Below are 19,893 nucleotides of genomic sequence, written 5' to 3' on the forward strand. Positions count from 1 at the left end.
TTATTGGGACGCAGAGCTCACGAAAAACATTTATCCACACAGTCTACGCATGTGTTGGCAGGACAAAACTGAATCCAGATCAAATGTGAAACAAAACAAGCCCAGAGTCTTGCCCTAAAGCCGCGTCTCTGACAGTCATTTAGAGTTACTGATGAGTATTACGAGTTAAAGCAGAACTGAGCATCGTTTCCACGTGGTGACAATAACTGACAGCAGTCGCTGGTCACCTGGGTAGCGCGTTAGGGGTGAAAGGTCATAATGCTTCTTTCCATCCTTGACCTGACACAGGAGGTCCTCCTTCTCCTTCACACAGGCATAGGACGTCTGCCAGTCAAAGTAGTAGGTGCAGTCTGACTCCCCAGCAAACACAGGATGGCCATTTCCTAAAAAATCAAACACAGTCGGATCAAACGGTGACCGGTTTAACAGGCTGTTGCATCATCGTCTTGAACAAGAAGCCAGTCATATTTGGTTAAGACACAGGGGCGTGAGAGGGCACTGCTGTTTTAAGTTGGAACTTGCAACCGGTTTGAACATGCATCTAATAAAAGCTGTTCCATGGTCTCATCCACTCGTGACTCGATGATGCAATAGTTGGCGGGGTCAGAGGGTCCCTCACCGGCCGTCTGGTTGCACTCAAAGTTGATGATGGTCATTCGCTGGAAGCCTGAGCTGCATTTGTCTCCTCCGGGGTAGATGAGTGTGAGATCCCCATCAGAGTACCTGAAAAACAGAGAGCAATGCCATTACCACCACCACACAGGGACCAAAACACCAATACAGAGACAGCCTTTACACAGACGCAGCCTTAACACAGAGGCAGCCTTAACACAGGGACAGCCTTAACACAGAGGCAGGAACAACTTGACACAGTGCCTGATTCTTACAGCAAATGGGCATAGGTTGGAACAAAAAAAAACACAACAGTGAAAAGTCAGTGAAAAAGGCAGAGAGAAGTCTCGACTGAGCCTTTAAAAAAGACAGTGTCCAGACAAACAGAACAGTCCCATCACATGACCAAATTTTGCCTACATTAAAATAAAGACTAACTCCTCCTGATTCCACTGGTCCATTTTTGTTTGTTTTTGTTGTTTGTCTTTAGTTTCAGGCCTGTTGTACTGGTTGTGTTTGCAGAAAGAGCCAAAAAAAAAAATTCCTATGTCCAAGACTTCAACAGAAGCCAGGATACAAAATCTGATGTCAGTTTAAACTCTAGACAAACTTTCAATTTTTGTGAAAGGCCATGAAACTGAATTACAGTATGTTTTCTGGATGAAGGAAAAAGACACAGTGCAATCAGACATTACAGTCAATGTTATAACCGTCACTCTGTTTGGTAAGTGAAAGATTACAGGCTGCTTTCTCCAACTGAGATTAAGATTAGTCTTTACTAAACTACATTATGAACAGAGATTCTCCTTTGTTTTACAAAGGCGATTTTGACCAAAATTATTTCTAGTCATTGTCTGAGAAACAAACTCTGAGTGTTACAATTCACTTTAAACAAATATTAAATGATTGGAAAAAAAAAAAAAAAGAAAAAACACCCATGATGAACGTGTGTGTAAAGCCAACCTTAGCGTTTGATTCTGGAACCTTCCAGCAATCTTCTTGACATCGCCATTGACTTTGACCTGGCAGGAGGACACGTATTCGCCTGCGCATTCACCTGCGGTGGTCTTTCCGCAAACGTTCAGATAAAACATGTAACTGTCCGCTCCACTCTTAGCCTCGGCCATGTGCGGGTCGTCTGTACCTGCCCAGACGTCAGGAGAAATTAAAAGAACAGAACACCACGGTTTCTCTTTTTAACACAGATCCAGAAAACTGTGATAAGCAGCACTGAAGTGAGATTTTACATTTACAATAGGCGCTGGCTTTTCCAGCCTATTTCTGACACTGTCTCAGTTCATTTATAGCATTTTTCCCCCTTCCCCCCCCCCCACCATCATTAATTTTGTGCTTTCAACCAATTCAACTCTCACACCTGTCTCTCCCTGTCTCTCTCTCTCCCTGTCTCTCTCTCTCCCTGTCTCTCTCTCTCCTTCTGTATCTTCCCCCTGTTCTGGATGCTGACTGTGTTATCCACTTACTTGCGAGGGTCAGGTGTGTGAGGTCGATGGAGATATCGTGCTGTTTACTGGTCAGTTTGCAGTTGTGGCTCTCCAGATAGTCCCTGTGACACGCGTACTCCGTCACCCACTCCACCTCATAACGACAGTTGCTATTGGCTGTCATTTTGGGATCGCTGCCCTGGAAACATTACAGCACAGGCATTAACAAACTGTCCACATGTGACACTATGGGCGTCTCTGTATGGCAGGAAGAAAAAAAAAAAAAAACAGTGGACAGACACTGACTGCTCCTTTAAGCTTCACTAACAGGGTTTTACCCCTCACACACTCTGCATTAAACCGAGACATCAACACAACTTGTTCAGTTTACCCCTCAGACACTGCATTAAACCGAGAGATCAACACGACTTGTTCATTTTACCCCTCAGACACTCTGCATTAAACCGAGAGATCAACACAACTTGTTCAGTTTACCTCTCACACACTCTGCATTAAACCGAGACATCAACATGACTGGTTCACTTTACCCCTCACACACTGCATTAAACCGAGAGATCAACACAACTTGTTCAGTTTACCTCTCAGACACTCTGCATTAAACAGAGAGATCAACACAACTTGTTCAGTTTACCTCTCACACACTCTGCATTAAACCGAGACATCAACATGACTGGTTCACTTTACCCCTCACACACTGCATTAAACCGAGAGATCAACACAACTTGTTCAGTTTACCTCTCAGACACTCTGCATTAAACAGAGAGATCAACACAACTTGTTCAGTTTACCTCTCAGACACTGCATTAAACAGAGAGAGATCCACATGACTGATTCAGTTTCAGACGTCCAAACCAGACCAGGGCCAATACATGTATGTAGTGTTTCACAGTAAGAGTGCTGATCTAGCACAGTCCCCCTTGTTCCACATAACTGTTTTTATCAGGACTGCAGTGAGCCTAGTTTCAGCACGCTGACCTTGAACTGTCTTATACAGACTGAAACTTAGCACCCTGTGGTGCTTTCAGGAAGTTGCCACGTTCATGATGTTGCAAGAGCACAAAGGAAAAAAACAAAAAAACAAAAAACAACAAAAAAAACACACACACCACACCCAGGGGTGCCGGAAGTGTGTTTGTGTGTGTGTGTGTTTGTGTGCGTGTGTGTGTGAGTGTGTGTGGGGGGGGGCGTCAGTTTATCTATGTTAATCAACAACATCCACATTATGCCAAACAATGGAGAGAGAAGTGAACCATTGCAGCGGTAACCCAGCTCGCCTCAAAAGAACAGTGTCGTTGATTTGTGCAGGTAGTCTCGTGCCCAAAAAACAGCACCCTGCTTAACTCAGTGATACGGATAGTGATTTCCTGTCACATCAGTGAAAGGTAGGTGGGCAATGTTATGTCTCCCAGTTTACAGTTAATTGTTATCTAGCCTGTCGATCATATAAACTCTGACGGAGAAGAAGCAGAAAAACACGTTCATTCTCCGTAAAGCACAAGTGTGAGCTCCACCTTTCAAAGCCTTTACCGCGTCCTCAGTAGTGTCAACGATTAGAAAATCTAATCTAATGAATCTAAATCTGATTTGGTTTTGTTATGAGAAAACACAGGAGCGAGTGGTGGGGGGGGGGGGGGGTGGAATGACTAACAGAGATGACTTGACTGTAAAACACAGTTTCTTTGTAATTCCGTCTAAAGGACGCTATCCCAGACACTGAAAATACGCTCCTGTCCCGCTGGTGCTTTGAAGGCTCCAGCTCTCCAGCTCTGGGGTCTGTGTTCTGACAGTTCTGATAGCATCATATTAGAAGCTACGAAGTTGAAACATGGCATACGCTATGATATCCTGGTAACACCCCTGTCTTTCCGTTTCTCTCTCAAACGGCGGGAAGACCGTGCATTTAGCTGCCGGAATAATAACATTTTCCCCAGGGAAGGAATGCCCCCCAGACACCTCTACGGGTCTGGGTTCACCCCCTGTTCTTTACCCTGTCTGCTGAACACCCCAAAAACACTTTCAAACACAAACTGAAACATAAACTCAAAGGATTGGTAAACGATTCCTGACTGAATGGCTTCAACATGATGACACACTCTGGCCTGGGTCTTACCTCCTGTCGGCGTGAAGGACAGATGAAGGTGATGGTGACTGCAGGGGTGTGACCCTCACAGAACTTTGGTGGGTTGACTGTGGACCCCTCATATCTCAGCCTCAGTCTGAGGGGAGTCAGAGAATGACAACATAGAGGGAGAGGGGGAGGGGGAGGGGGGGAGAGAGAGAGAGAGGGGGAGAGGGAGGGAGGGAGAAAGAGAGAGAGAGAGAGCGAGAGAGACAGAGAGAGAGGGAGAGACATAAAAAGACAGAGACAGACGGAGAAAGAGAGGGAAAGAGAGGGAGCAAAGGAAAAGAGAAAAGAGAAGAGACAGAGAACATGTTAAAATCCAGAGGGCAGCTGGTTATCCTGGGCTACGCTAAGCTCTAGGCGTCTCCGTACCTGTCAGAGGAGAGCAGTTCCAGCTGACTGGAGGGCTCGCCCATGCTGAAGGAGCCCTTGCTGTTCGTCACACAGGCAGCGGAGCCCTCTGGACACGCGCTCTCTGGCCGGTCTGGGCAGAAGACAGGGGACGTATAACACTTTCCAGTTCAAATAACAACCCTTATGCACAAACTGAAAAATGTAAAATTGATCTAATGCGTCACGAAGTTTTTCATGTTTCCCCTTAAAGCAGTTTGGGAAAAAAAAACATGAGGATACACTGTTTGCTGGAGAGAACATAGATACATATGGAGGGAGGCATGTGGACATGGCCATGTTCAGGACAACATCATTGTCTTAACACAGTAGTAAATGACACTGATAAGAACTCACTCAGGCTTCGGCATATGTTTATGTAAAAGTCAACTTCGCCATCTGAGTCATCGACCAAGTAGCCATCTGAGAGTTTGATGAGTGGGTTGAGGTCGTGTTTTTTCCCGTCTGTGTCAAAGACGTAGCAGGGAACCTTCACAAAGACAGAGCATGCAGTACATGTGTAGGTCAACCAGAGGGAAAAAAAAAAGGCAACAACTCAGACCACGCCATAACTGATTGGCCCAAACCCACAGAAGTTTAAAAAAAAAAAAAAAAAAGGATGAGAAAACCACAGACACACTGAGCAGTCAGAGGAACGACTGAGCCGTCACTGTCAAGTTTTAACAAAGAGTACAGAAATAAGACAGCGTCTCGCATGGAAAACGTGTCTCTGCAGCTGGCAATCGTTTAGCGGTTTTCCCATCAGGCAACACGGCAGAGTTATGATTCAGAACGAGAGCCAAAAGCCGCTGCGTCTTCCACGATAAAATCATTCGTGGTCTCTGAAGCACGCTTCCCCCCCCCTCTCGCCCCCACCCCCAAAACACAAGCTTCCCGTAGCCTCAGCTGTGACACACAAACACAAACACACACACACACACACACACACACACACACACACACACACACACATACATACACACACTTCCTGTTGTGACACACTTACCTCTTTATGGGGCTTAAATGTATCCCTTTTGCAGGCTGCGTAGGTCCTCCACTCAAAGTAATGCACACACTCTGACACAGTGACAAATTCTGGCGTTCCCTGTCCAAAGATTTAAAATAACAAAAACAAGAACATCAGCTGATTGACGTTGGGATGAGTTTTCTTCACACACACAGAGTTAGTTGTGCAGCAGACTTCATTGTTAATCTGTATTTTGTCACTGGAAAACCATGTGTCTTGGAAAACCAGTCCCTGTGTTTTTTCATGGGAAACAGAATGGACTCAGTTCACGGTAACTAAGCAACAGTTTATTTTTAATATACGAGGAAAACGTCTTAATTTGAAAGATGAAAGATGATCTCGAGTGATCTGTTGACAGTGACCTCTGAAGCTGTTGATATTTGTAAACAATTCGGTAGGAACATGATGAGACTGTATGGGGGGGGGATCTGTTCCAAACAGGGATCAGGACACAGGAAGCCACCGCTAAAGTGAACCCACTGTGCTTTATAAGGGAGAAACCCAGGACGGACTAGACTCAGTGATTCCGTGGGCTCTCATAGCGCTTCTCCAATCACGTCTGAGTATCGTTAATTGTTAAAGGAGACCAGACAGACTGGGACGGGACAGTGACACTCTTTGATGTCACGTTTCTTAACTGCATGACAAAGCTGGTAGGGGAGCTTATCAGGGCGTCGAGCTTGTCCTCTGGGTGTTCCTCGGTAGCGAACACAGAGACCGCGCCGACCGCTTCAGCTCAGAGGAACGGAAACGATTTAGACCACAGACGTGAAAGACGAGTTTCGCTTTAAATCAAAGGAGCGCGTCATCGACGTTCTTCCACCCCTGCAGCGCGGGTCTTAGTTAGACTTAACTGGAACTGGGGACCCAAATGCTTACTCAGATTCTGCCAACAGAGCTGCTCAGAGAGACTGAGAAGTGTGGAGCGTACCATTGTCTTCCCACACAGGAAACTGATGCTGCTCTGCATGCTACTGTCGCTGCCCGGACACTTCCGGCTGGTGCTGAAATCAAGTACGCCAGGAGAGAGCTTCTGCGAACTCAGGTCACCTAAAGGAACACAGTAAATAAACAAATAAATACATAAATAAATAAATGAACAGACAGACAGGCAAACAGATAGACAGACAGACAGATAGATAGACAGATACATAAGTTTGAAAATGCTCAGCAATGCATGGAACCTTCCATTTGACTAACAGTTAAAGCAGACGTTAAATTATTTATCAATTACCAGTTCTATGAAAAAAATGGAGTATAGTGTTATTCTCAACACAAAAGTTGCTTAAAGTACCATAAAAGCATCTATCCGAGTACATATATCTGACGTTTTAAATTCCTGTGTAACTGTGTTTTTATTCTCTGCAACATCCTCTGTTCTAAATGAGTGGATCTCAGCCAATTTCTTGTAGAGGGGCACTGTTCTAGGTAACATATCCCATCACCAAAAGCACAACCTCCCCCTCCAGTGACAAAATCGCTTTAAAAAAAAAAAAAAGTAACAAAATAATACAATAAAAACACTTGCAGATTCTCAACAAACGCTGCATTCAGAATGATTTCTGAAGGTCTCCGCTGAACCGTGTGAGAGGAGATGCTCTACAGTGAGACTGGAGAGAGTTCAGGGCTTTTTTTTCTCTCCCTGCCAAAACGTCTGTCCCAGGAGAATTACCAGCATGAGAATGTGACCTACTGAGAACAGGAGTCCCTCAGTCTGTACAGTAAACAGCCATTTCTGAGGGCAAGCCCCACCAGAGGGGGGGGGGGGCATGTGTGTGCCTGTGCGTGTCTGCGGGGGGAAAACTCTCTGCCCGCTAGACACAGTTTCAAAAATCCCGAGTGAGTTTTCGTCAGCGGTATCACAATTCCTGCCGCTATCCGCAGAGTGAAACGTTTTCTCACTCTCATCTGTTTCCTTATTGTTTGTCAAGCGACACATTGTTAAAGTTAACGCCCGCTGAATCGATAACTGTGACCTACTTACCCTACGACTGCCTTAAGACCAGTGTGACAAAATACGCTTGACATCAAAAACTATTCATAAAACAATGATGACATCACATAAAAGTATCCAAAATACAGTGAAAACAATACAGGGCTAACTGTCATCTCAGCGATTCTTTCACCTCATCCTCATCTTGAAACGTTTCCGGATCAGACGGTCACTGAGGTACTGGAGCACCCCTTGAGTGACTCTCTGTCACAAATTAGGGCACAGCATGTGACCTCACAGCTTGGGTCAAACTGCCTGAAAAATGAACTAATGTGAAAGATTGATTTTCTCTCTCTTTTTTTCCCCCACTATGAGAAAGGCCAATGAGAAAGCCAATAAAAGGTCACATGTCACATTAATCATGAGAAACCCTTTTTTTCACACAACATCATAAGACCCAGTTGTTGGTCCTAAAATGTGACGTCAAATCGATTCCACGCTTACTCAGAACTACTGACACTTCCCTCCCTCTCTCTCCCCCTCTCTCTCTCTTTCTCTCACTAGAGTTAAACAATGTACTGTCATGTAACACAGGCCCTTTAGACATGTCCAAGGTCACATTTATGACACTGTGCCGACATACAACATCTCTGTGTGAACTTGTTCTACTTGAAAAGCTATTTGAAAACAGACTGTGGTTCCATTTACATGATGCTCATTCTTGCTGTTGTTTGTTTGTAACCTTTGATTGACTAACTGTCTTTAGATAGTCTTAAAGGGATATAACCCAACAGTCACTAACTACATGGCGGAGTGCAGCCTGTCACATCTTTCACAAAACATACAATGTGTATTGTCTCCATTTCTGACCTTAGCGACAGTAAAACCCTTGTAAACACCCTCAGTATCTCATTCTAGTGACTATTGTGCTGTGACATGTTTCTGCAATGTGCCTGCATTCAGACAACTCTGAGATGAAGCCAAGGATCAGTTTGCGTAATTCGATTATTTTTTATATCAGCACTACTGGCACCACTTGCAGCAGGCTAGAGAGAAATGCCACAAGGATTTCTTTGGTTTGTATGTGTGTGTTTTTTTGTTTTGGTTTGTTTTTTTGTCAAACTGGAACTTTTCACGGGTTTCCCCGTGGACCTCCTTGAGTTAGAGGAACCTCTCTGAACTCAATTCGCTGTCTGGTGTGACTACTGTAAAGTCAGGTGCTTTCTCAAGTCACTCTTGTCCATTTAGCTAAAACAAAAATAATCCCAACATTGATTTGCTGTGATCCGCTCCAGTCAGCACCCCCCCCCCCCCCCCCCCCCCCCCCCTCCTCAGCAGCAGTCCTCCTCAGTATCCTTCACTTACCGACAGACTGGTATTTCTGAGTAGTGGAGTTGTGGGCACAAATAGCGCTGTTTGCCCCACATGGTGTGTCTGGTGAAGACTGACATATCTTCAGTGTGTATCTAACTTGGCTGTCCTGGTCAATAGCTTCCCATTTGTACCTTGCAAAAAAAAGTAATAAAAAAGGACAGCTAAGAAACGGATTGTTCAGTGTTTAAAGCCAAGAAGATGTGATTCAACAAACAGTTCTAACGATACAGACATATTCAGAGGGTTTCGCTTGAAAATATCTTTACATGTTATTGAAATTGATTCAAAGGTTTTCTTAACACAGTGTGAAGAACTACAAGATCGTGTCACAGCTATACAAAAACCCTGATCAGTGCATAACACTTCTGTACCGGTAATTTTATCAAACAAAACTCTCTCACACACACAATAACACGGAACCATTGATAATATCCATCGCAAATTATCAATGTACATTCGGCGTAGCACAAATACTCGTAGATGACGTCACGATAAAAAGATTGTTTCAATAGTATGTTTTCACAGTCAGGTAAGGACCGATCGCTACATTCTTAGCAGAACCGATCATGCAATTTATTTAATTAACTGCTATTTTGTCAGCCATTCCTCCCTCTGGTCTGGAAACACATCTTTCAGTTCCGAATTGCTAACTACCACGGCACTTGTCATTGCTATCATCTTGCAAATATTCAAACAAGAGGACAGTGCAACAAACGTGTTTCAGCACTGCTGATGGCTCACCGACACAAAAACATTGTTGGCTTTGTTTGAACAAGGACCGGTCAATCAACTGTTCACATAACACACAGAATAGAAGAGTTATAATCAGTAATAAAATGCATACGTTGTTGAAACCTCACCTGCACAGATCTTCGTACCACTGAGTGTCACTTGATACGGCTGATCTCACTGGAGACAGTACTAATGTCAGAACAGAAAGAGCAAAGACAGTTTGGCAAGCTATCGCTCGAAAACATTTGCACATGGAACCCATATTGTCTCTTCAAAAACCATTAGGGCGCTCTGTCCGACATGATACAGCAACTCGGCTACCTTAGCAGGAACAACTTGAATCACATGATGGACGAGCACGTGATGATGATAGGTCATGTGGTATCAACGTTGAGTCATCGTGTTACCGAATTGTCAGATCGTTCTGAAGCTCAATGTAAGGACAGTTAAAAGCCGAGAAGCAGACCATAGTTTAAGAAAACATCTGTAACAAAACAATAAATAAATGTGAAAAACAGTTACAAAAAAAAAGATGACGCTACCTTTGAGAGAGTGGACTCTAAAATATAATACATTGCTGCAACGTCATTACTTAGAATAGGAATTTGTTCACGTTTCACCGTATAAACACCTCCTATACATTTAATATGGGTTATGGAACTTGGAATATTCCGGAAGTGTTATTCCTACTGCCACCATTTATTAAAGAATATGTCAGGATGGCCGAGCGGTCTAAGGCGCTACGTTCAGGTCGTAGTCTCCCCTGGAGGCGTGGGTTCGAATCCCACTTCTGACAAGACCATTTTGACCAATTCACTGTCACCATTACAACTGCTTGTAGATACGTAGATAACCGAGATGTAACACTTACATCGGGTGACTACACAAATATTTATTGCACATGAACACAAAACATATGAGAAGATCAAAACAGGCTCTCACTGAACACAACGTAAGAACAAATAACAAAACAACAAAAACACATCAAAATGAAGAACAAAGTTAATCTAATTTCAGTGTAAGGAACATCACTGTTTAAGGTACTTTAACATTTTAGACAATTTACTGCTTCAAAAGTACTTCATCCAATTAAAATTGAAATACCAAATTACACACTAAAATTCTGCAAATAATAATTAGGCCACATTTCTAAGCATGAGGATGGTCGTATACTTGGTTAACATAAATTATAAATCCAAGATTATTCTAGTACACAAGAAATGTAAGTGCTTTGGTAGCATGGGTTCCACCATTGTCACAAAACACAATAACTGCAATCAGCTTTCAGTTATATCTGATATGGAATGAACGACATTATTCCTGAGAGGATTTTGCGGACATGAGGACCAAAAATATAAAATCGACATTCGCTGTGATCATCGTCGTCTTTGAGTGTAAAAACAGGAACTGTAATCTACGGTTTTCTTCCTCCAGGAAAAACTGATAAAAAGCAAAACATTTTGTTGTCTAACTGGAAAAGAAAAAACAAAATAAAACAAAACAAAACAAAAAACCACATATCAAAAACAATGACATTTTTGACAATGACATGTCAGTTCAAGGGAAAATGTTCAGCCACTGTAGCACCTTCCTCTTCCTTACCAACTTTCATCTGAAATAGATAACAGAGAGAGAGAGAGAGAGAGAGAGAGAGAGACTCAGACCAACCTCTTCTAAAAAAGAATAATACGGACATGTTTTAATGCTCTGCTAAGTTAAATTGGGTAAAGATGGTTGATCTAAGTTTTCCAGTATTCACAGTTCTTATGATTATAATGGAATTAGTTTCAATAAAAAAGGTTCAGAATTTTAACGGGTTAACTCTTTCTACTAACAAAATCACAGGTAGGTGCCGTGTAAGCTTTGGAGCAGACAGGTCAATATTGCTTTACTTACACTAACAGATAACTGATACTCCTCACATTTGAAAGCCTATGGGGAAAAAAATGAATATTTTAAGTCAAGCCCTGAACATACAGCAGTGAGTAATTAATATTCCAGAAAACATTCAGACCATTTTTAATGATATTCAAATCAAATAAAAATAAAATACTGAAAATGAACATGATAGCATTGCTTTGTCAAAAGATCATGTAATTTATGAGCCCGTTTAGCTAAAAACAACAACAACAACAACGAAATATGGTATTAAACGAGAACAGGAACAATGAGCATAGTAAGCTAAATAATAGTGAAAATTGCTTACATTGTCCAATGCCTGACTCTGGTCTAAGATGGAACTTCTGCCCAGCTTGTGGAATATCACCGCTGACGTAGTCTTCACTTTCTTCATTTTGACCACAATCTTGAGGTGTTGTTTTTTGTTCATTTGTGAATGTATGTGACACCATTTTGTTCGTCTGACCCTTCAGCTGATTTCCAGGGGCTGATTCCACTTTGCTTATTCCCAAATCCATTTTTTTCACTGACTGTTCCATATCTTTCAGTTCTAAGTGTCGTGGCGATCCTTCTGGTTTGACTTCCATAGAGTTACTGGCAGTGCTTTGTTGGGGCATTCCTTTGGATTCAAGTACTTGCCGAAATCTGAGTCCCAGCATACTATCGATGTAGGAGGCGTGGCCAGCATCCACTAGCTCTTTGGCAGGATTCATACCTCCTGCAAGGACGTCAACTTCCCACTTTCCTTCTGAAACAGGCTGTCTGAAATATATCTGCAGCTGTTTCTGATAGATACATTTCTGGAAGAAGATTATGGCATCATCTGACCAACTTCCTTCTTCAAGTGGTTTAATTCCCCTTAACAGGCAAGGGTAAGTTAATTTTGGTAGGCTAGCAAGCTCCTCAGGAAGTCGTTTCAATTGGCATACGTCTTTGCAGGGAACGTGTGCATAGTGGCCATAGTCGACAAGGTTGATTACCACCGATGTCACGTCAAGATGTACAATCTCAGCTCTGCACCATTTCTTCTTCTCCTCGAACTTCACTAAGCAACCAGAGCTAGGTCTGAGTTGTGTCTGTGGTAATGGATCTAAAACATCTGACAGCTCTTCGAGAATATTTGACACTGTGTTCATGACAAGTAGCAAGTCCTCAAGAACAATGTAAAATTCACCTGGGGTGGTGACTGCAGCTGCAAACCCTGAATATTCCAGATCCATTTTAACAGGAGCCAGAAAAAGCCTTGGAGCATGACTTTCTTTCTCCGAGCAGAATACTGCTTTTGATGTTCCTGGGCAAACATTTGACCCGAGAAGATGCGATGGTTTTTCCTCTGCATGTTGAACAGAGAGGGATCCATGCTGTTGAATAAGGAATGGCTCATTCATCATAATCTCTATATTCCAGAGATGACTACTTTCAGAATAGGACACAAACATGACTTTGATGTTTTGGCCCACCACTGACCTGAGAGTATCTTTTAGCATTGTCTTAGCCTCTCTGTTGGAATTTCTAAAACCATTCCACTTGCAATGAACTGCAAGCACAGGAATTTGCTTAAGGCTACCATCGATCTCTTTGATACATTTAACAGAGATCATTTCTTTTGTGCCGAAATCCACAAAGAGAACGGTGCATTTTTCCTTATCGGGAATTACACAGCAAACAGCAGCTCTGGCCCACTGGTTAGTTTCGGCGGATTTAGCTAGACACTCAAGCCCTTCCTTAACATTTTGTTTTGGTATCACTTTACATCTCACCACGGTTTTACTGATAATTTGTTCAAGATCAGCAACACGACCAGCAACCTTGTCAAGTCTTATGTAAAGTTCTCCATCATCCAAAACAGACAGAAGCATCCCAGCCTCAGTCTCTCTTTCTCTGATGCACAGCTGAGAAAAGCCTACATTCTGTGTTAGCTCTGCAGAGGTTCCAGCGTTGCTCCTGCTGATGACGTACAGGGTTTTTTCATGTGACGTCATTTCTGGAATCATGAACTTCGGGACAATCACCTTGTCAGGCGGCTTAGCTTTCAAAGCATTTGTTTCATTCGACTGTCTGAATTGGAGCTTTTTGTGAGCAGCAAGCTTACAGCTTTTTTTAGTCTTGTGTTGCTGCAACTGAGCAGGCAGTCTTTGGATTTGTTTTGTTGTAGTACTTTTCGGCAGAGCACCTTGAATATCTTCAGATCTACTTTTAACGAGGCATGTGTCTCCGTCTAACTTAATCACCACTTGCCTGTTGGATTCAAATTCTTTAAGGTTCAGGTTCTCTTCACAAGTCACAGGATCCCTACTGTCCGTGACTAGCTCATTTTGGGTTATGCTATCTGTCCTGTGTAGATTTTGGCTTCTGATAGAATGAGGCTGTAACACCTTTCTTTCACTGTGGTCACACTTTTCTGGACCCACATGTGCGGAGCTACTTTCAGGAACCTTTATGCTCACCTCCCAGGTAGCTCTCAAACATTTCAGGAATTCAACCAAAATAGGTTTGTCAGTAAAAGGCATATCACCTTCAAAAGACTGAGTACCTGTGAGTGTGCAGGGTACACTTAGTCTTGGCTGGGACAAAAATGAAGTTGGCAGCTGATGTATTCTCTCTTTGTCAACAGTTGCTGTATTTCCAAAGTCAACATACTCAACTGTTAAGAGGCCACTAGCGGCGACATCTTTAACTACTGCTCGATATAGAGCTGAATCTTCCTCATATTCAGCCACAACCAGATCCCCAACTTTCAGCCTTTTCCCTACATTTTCAATATCTCCACGGAGTAGCTCGCTGTTGAGTTTCTCTCCCATCTTAAGAATTGCATGTTCATCGTCCTCCATCTGGACAAAGAAACTGTTAACAGAATTGAAATGAGACACAAACCCTACAACAGAAAACCCAGGGTATATTTTGACATCAGGAAGATCAGAGAGTTTTGGAAATGCTACCGTAGGGGTTTCCAGTTTGGAGGAGTGGGGAGCATCCCGTTGCTTCTCTATATTTCCATTTGAGAGAAGGGACTTAAAATTGGATTTTTCTTCAGTCTGTTTCACTGGCTGGCATGCATGAGACAATCCAGATTTTGTGTCTTTATTGCATAAATGGATTTGGGGGGATTTCAGGAGAGAATGCTTTATCTCACTTTTGGTCTTACAAGGTCCAGAAACCATTCCTGCTTTCAGGTGTTTCCTCCTTTTAGCTTTGCCTGTGCGAGACACTCTAGATGTATCCAAAATTACATGAGGGTTGTCTGCAGAATTTGTGTTTACAATGTTGTCACTATGGTCTTGGGCAGCGATGAGCTCTTTGACTTTTTCATTGATGTGAATGTTTCCATCAAACAAGTCACAAACAAAACTTCCATCATTTTCCTTTGCAACAAACTTTGCCTGGAGCAGCTTGTTACAAACCGCCTTCTCGAGCCAGGCATTGATCTCTGGCCAGCTGTCTCCCTTTGGAATGTCTGCAAGAATGCACTTCAAAGCTTGCATAGGGACCATTTGTAAATCTAGTGCCTGTCTCGGAATGGGTAAGACACTACTCTTTTCAGAAACCTGCTTGTTTCCGTAATCTACAAAGAATATGCTCAAATGTAGATCGGACTGAACGGATTGAGCAAAGCCCCTGTACCACATACCATCGCCAAAATATTTGGCCAGACAGATATTTCCCACCTCCAAACAAGAACCTGCCTTTACCAAGTCAGCACTGTGTTTTGTAACTTGGTCCATCAGGTTGTCAATTATCTCAGCATTCCTATCAAGCTGGAAATACATCTCCCATGGGCTAGATACATGAGTAACTAATACTCTCTCTTCACTTCCGACGCTGATGTTGAAAGAAGAATAGACAAAGGAGCAAGGATAAACCACGGGAAGTAAATGATTCATGGACTGGATTTCCACTGCAAGTCCTTTCTCGACAAGGTTTGTGGTGGCTCTCTGAAACTCTGAATGAATGTCAACAATGTGAAGGAGTCCTATGTGTTTCACATAGATTTGAGAATGGATGCTGCATGTTAGACTGAGTGAATTCTGAGTAGTAAAATCCCTAAATAAATGGCATGCTTCTTCACTCCAAGCATTTCCATTTGAAGGTCGGATCAAGTTACATAGGCTGCATCTGAATGCTTGACCTTCAAGTTTGAAGAACTCTGGCAACAGAGCCTGAACGTTCTCCATCTTAACTTCCACGACCATGCCATAGTCAACCAAAATCACTTCGATTTTTCCATTTTTCGCTCCAAGAGCACAACCTCTGTACCATCGATTATCATTCGGAGACTTAACAGCACAACATACTTCTCTGTGTGACTGTGACAGGTCAATGTGTGTTTGGTAAAAATTTTGCATATCTTCCATCAGTTTGTCCAAGGCAGACATCTGGTTCTCATTCTGACACCAAAAGTCAGAAGGGGAGTTTACATAAGAACACCTGACCCTTAATTCATTTCCAGGCCAATACTTCTGCGGCGTAAAAATCCCATTTTCGTGAAAGAGTTTCTGATTTGATGCCTCATTGTCCAGATTTTTGACCTTCTCAGGTACTCTTGAACACTCCTGTCTAGACACATTCTGACAGTGCACGTTTCTTATGGATTTGTCCACTGGTCTGCCTTTATGTCTATGTGATTTTTTCTGCACTTGGCTGCGTCCAGCTCCAGCTTTTGTTGGTGTATATCTCCAAAACTCAGCCATGTTTGCTGCCTCCATAAGCATTGAAACGCTCTCACAATCTGAAGTACCCTTCAGATACAATTCAACAAGATGTCGGTCATTCTTTTGGTGGACAACATGCACAAGGAGTGCTGTGTCTGAGGTTACCTGTCTGAAGTAATCCGTAGCAGCGCCTGTCCAAACATCCTCCACTGGGACTGTGTGAGCAAGAGAGCAATTAATGGCAAATCCTGGTTCAGCTGTAAATTTCTGAGGAAGCTTCTTGATCACCATGCTTGGGACCTTTTCTGTGTTTCCGAAATCGATGAAAAAAACCTCAGCTCCACTTTCCAGGGTGTCTTTTACAACAGCTCTGTAGTAATGCATGTCTTTTTCATACATTGCAGCGCAAAGTGTCCCGGGTACTGGATTTTCAAGAACTTCCTCAGCCAATGGTAATTCATTGTAATACTTGGTCATTCTGTTCAACAAGTCCTCAAAGCTGAGATTGCGGTCTGCGGTTCTCAACCAGAAATCACTTGGATTCTGGACATGTTCAACATAACCTTCAAATATACTATTGACTATTACAGTTTGAGGATGGACAGCCTTGCCTGAAGTTTGAATCCTTCTTGTCTCATTTGTTTTCTGCATATGGTAGTAGCTCTGAGAAAAGGTCTCTTCATTCTCCATGGCATAAAACCTCTGTGGCTCAGAAAACTCTTGAGTTTGCCCAGACTTCAAATGTTCACAATGCTCGTTAATGTGCAACGTGACATAATACAAATTCTGCTCCTTATCAAAGTCATCGATGCTCACCTCCAGGACTCCACCCAAAAGCCCACTCTTTAAAATCTCCAGTTGGTGGTTCCTAATGGTCTCATCTTGCTCTCTGAGGCAAGACATTGAACACTGGAACGCCATGATAGGGATCGAGAGGTAATCTGAAGGAAGGGGAAGGACATTCTCGACTTTCACTGCTTCGCAGTATCCATAGTCAACAAATATCACTCTCGCTTGGGAGTTTGCAGCCAAATACTGCACAAAACCTCTGTGCCATTTTTCATCTTTCCCCCTCACTGCACAGAGTAAGCCCAAGTTTCCAGTAGGTTTACAGCTACTGTCTGGGCTCCCAGATTCACATGCAATCGCTAGTTTTTCCGACATCTCCTTTAGGTCCTTTGCTACACGGGTTGACTGACAGTAAAACGAACTAAGGTTCACCGCAGCTGTTATCCTAACCTTTTCCTTTGTGCCGGCGATCAGTTTTGGGCCACAGAACGAGAGAACATTTTCAAAGCCCTGCAGACCTGAGGATTTAAAGCAAAGTTCCTGACTGAATTGTCTTTCTATTAACAGGTCAGGGACAGATTCATCGCTCTTCTTAATCGGCACCTTCATCAGCATTTCCACCAGCAAAAGAAACGTGTCTGTATCTGCATGTCTTCCGAAGCTAAACCTCAACAGATCTCTGTTAATGTCAGGCACTTCCAGTATAAGGACTTTGTGTGGCAAAAGGGCATGGATGTATCCCTTGATTTTGCTGCCTATCAGAGAGGAGAAGTATTTAGCTGACAGTGCATTCCAACTTTCTCCTACTGGCAAGACATTTGCAAAAAAGCCACAGATAATTTTGGGAGGTAGCATTAGTAACTCATCAGACGCAGAGGCCAAATGGGCAGCACAAACAGTGAGGACATTTCCATAGTCAAGGAGGAGCACATTGAACAAATTTTTCTCCTTGTTTTTCACTCTCCCTCTGTACCAGTGAGAAGATAAAAAATCTTCGACAAGACACATTTCTCCAACTTCCAGAGATGACACAGCTGTTTTCTGTGCATTCTGAATCTCTACTTGCAATATGTTGTAATCCAGTTCACAAATAGTTGAATATTGACCCTGAAAGCGCACCAGAATGTCATCTTGACCACAGTCAACGTGCGTCAGTATTACGTCCACTGGCCAGAGGGCACAAGGTGCAGGAAGATCCGAGCCCTCTTGTGGCCTGAAAAACAGGATACATAACATCAAATAATTTGAGATTATGACTGTCAGTATAGTTGTCAGTATATGCTCTGTACTAAAATAATGCTTACTCCAGACCATCTTACCTTTGGACTTCTCCAGCAAGTGTTGAAAGCATGTTAGGATTCAGCACTCCTATCAATGAATTTAAAGACCATTTTAAGACAACGAAAAAACCCCCACATATTTCTTGTTTTAAATTACCATCAAATTTCACTGTTCACTTCATACACACAGATACAAACTGCTATTTCTCTTCATTCTAGCCCACCCGGATGCCTGCTCATATTTTATAGGAAGCCGTGCAGTCTTTGCCTTAAAATAGCTATTGCAGTTAGTCATGTAATGTTAACTACCCAGAAAGGCCCAAGTCATACTTTATACAATTTCCTCAAAGCTGCTCACAAGTTAACAGGTTGTTTGACAATTCCTTAAGTTTACGACATCATCTTACTGCCCCGGCCCAGGTCTAACGTATTTGACTCAAACAGTCAGTGCCTTGGCGATTACAAGAAAAAAAATCAAACCAGGCATGTTAGGGCGGGAGTACAGTGAAAGTCCACCAACTTCGATGGAAACAAAGTGGATAAACATAAAAACTGCGTCAATTTAGTATGTTTTGTTTTATGGCCCCTTAGTCCCATATGTCTTCATTTCCTGTCTGAAAATAACAACTGACTAGTTCAGAACCCTCAAATAATTTTTAACGCTGCAGGCTTGGGACCAATATGAATTTGCTGTATTTGAACGAATCTGAGCAACTGGGCTCAGTCCCAATGCTGTTCAGTGCTCCCTTTCCTTGTGACCTTGTTCCCTTTGCCACGTATATGACTGTATATTCTTATGTCTGCTTGAGATTGCTTCATGACATGCAAATCTGTTTGACTTATAGTAACTTCAGCAGCAAAGGAGACTAAATTCAAAGAGTTATGCAAGAGAACTGAAACAAGACCCAACCAATTAAAAAACTTCAAATACGTTTAACAAAGGTCCAATGCTACAACAAAGGAAAAAAACAATTATGGCTGAAAGGCAGCGTTCATTTTAATCTTTCGTTTGACATTTTCTGAAATTCTGTTTTCCAATTAACATGCATGGAGTTATACAATTTCTTGAGCTTTTCTCTCACCTGGCTATGATTCCAAATGAATTCTGGCCCCTGCTGTGACTCTCTAATCTGTAACCTACAAGAAGCAATATCACTGCTGTAAAACAAATTAGCATCATCGCTGTGGCTATCATACGGTCACGAGTGCAAAGGTAGAGGAATTTAACTTTCTGATTTTCTGTCAGTTAGCTTATATGCAGCAAACGATAAAAGTTCAACTTTTGCAATGTGAAGCAACATTTAAAAATTATTACCTCATCTTTCAGATGGATGCAAAACCGTAACTTTAGATGGAAATGGACAGGTTGCTACAGCTAAATCGCCGCTACTTCAGCGGAAGGAGGGAAGCCCACAGACGTGTAATCCGTAGCGTAGTTTAACAACCCGTAATTCCGAGCAGACCTACTTTGTAATTAATTAACCTAAAAATTGATCGTTTAGTTATGTCTTTCTGTTCCAAAAACTTTCATTATAGCTCCTCTCTAAGTACTGAAGTACGCTCTGTCAGTTAGTTAGCTAGCTCTGTTCATTCTGCAACAAACTGTATTATTCTGTGTCGACA

At 42.6% G+C, this 19,893-nt stretch overlaps 2 protein-coding genes and 1 non-coding gene across 3 annotated transcripts in view; 1 reads left to right on the forward strand and 2 right to left on the reverse strand.

The window, feature by feature from the left end:
* Positions 1-9,945, reverse strand: part of igf2r (insulin-like growth factor 2 receptor) — a 31,731-nt gene extending 21,786 nt beyond the window's left edge. The window contains exons 1-11 of the mRNA XM_030771314.1: positions 9,782-9,945; positions 8,913-9,052; positions 6,546-6,664; positions 5,594-5,692; positions 4,945-5,077; positions 4,570-4,681; positions 4,186-4,291; positions 2,094-2,253; positions 1,576-1,756; positions 620-723; positions 228-383 (exon numbers count right to left, since the gene is read on the reverse strand). Coding sequence (XP_030627174.1) covers positions 228-383; positions 620-723; positions 1,576-1,756; positions 2,094-2,253; positions 4,186-4,291; positions 4,570-4,681; positions 4,945-5,077; positions 5,594-5,692; positions 6,546-6,664; positions 8,913-9,052; positions 9,782-9,915 — 1,444 coding nt within the window. The 5' untranslated portion in view covers positions 9,916-9,945. The remainder of the gene's footprint in view (positions 1-227; positions 384-619; positions 724-1,575; positions 1,757-2,093; positions 2,254-4,185; positions 4,292-4,569; positions 4,682-4,944; positions 5,078-5,593; positions 5,693-6,545; positions 6,665-8,912; positions 9,053-9,781) is intronic.
* Positions 9,946-10,366: 421 nt separating this feature from the next.
* Positions 10,367-10,449, forward strand: trnal-cag (transfer RNA leucine (anticodon CAG)). Its single transcript has one exon. It is a non-coding gene; the product is annotated as a tRNA-Leu (tRNA).
* tdrd15 (tudor domain containing 15) lies at positions 10,400-18,341 on the reverse strand. Its single transcript, XM_030770773.1, has 3 exons — positions 18,310-18,341; positions 12,019-18,203; positions 10,400-10,533 (listed from the first exon to the last, which is right to left on the reverse strand). The coding sequence occupies exons 1-3, from the start codon at positions 18,339-18,341 to the stop codon at positions 10,400-10,402; spliced, it is 6,351 nt and encodes a 2,116-aa protein (XP_030626633.1).
* Positions 18,342-19,893: the final 1,552 nt, after the last annotated feature.

This window comes from Chanos chanos, chromosome 4 (assembly GCF_902362185.1).
Source record: "Chanos chanos chromosome 4, fChaCha1.1, whole genome shotgun sequence".
Lineage (NCBI taxonomy): Eukaryota > Metazoa > Chordata > Actinopteri > Gonorynchiformes > Chanidae > Chanos > Chanos chanos.

What these genes read in the sequence shown, in the direction of transcription:
- tdrd15 (XM_030770773.1), bottom strand. Translation starts at nt 18,341, where the DNA reads ATGCTTTCAACACTTGCTGGAGAAGTCCAAAG. An exon ending in CTTGCTGGAGAAGTCCAAAG is followed by an intron (nt 18,204 to 18,309) that starts GTAAGATGGTCT and finishes CCTGTTTTTCAG; the next exon opens with GCCACAAGAGGGCTCGGATC. An exon ending in CCCTGGAAATCAGCTGAAGG is followed by an intron (nt 10,534 to 12,018) that starts GTCAGACGAACA and finishes ATATTTGTGTAG; the next exon opens with TCACCCGATGTAAGTGTTAC.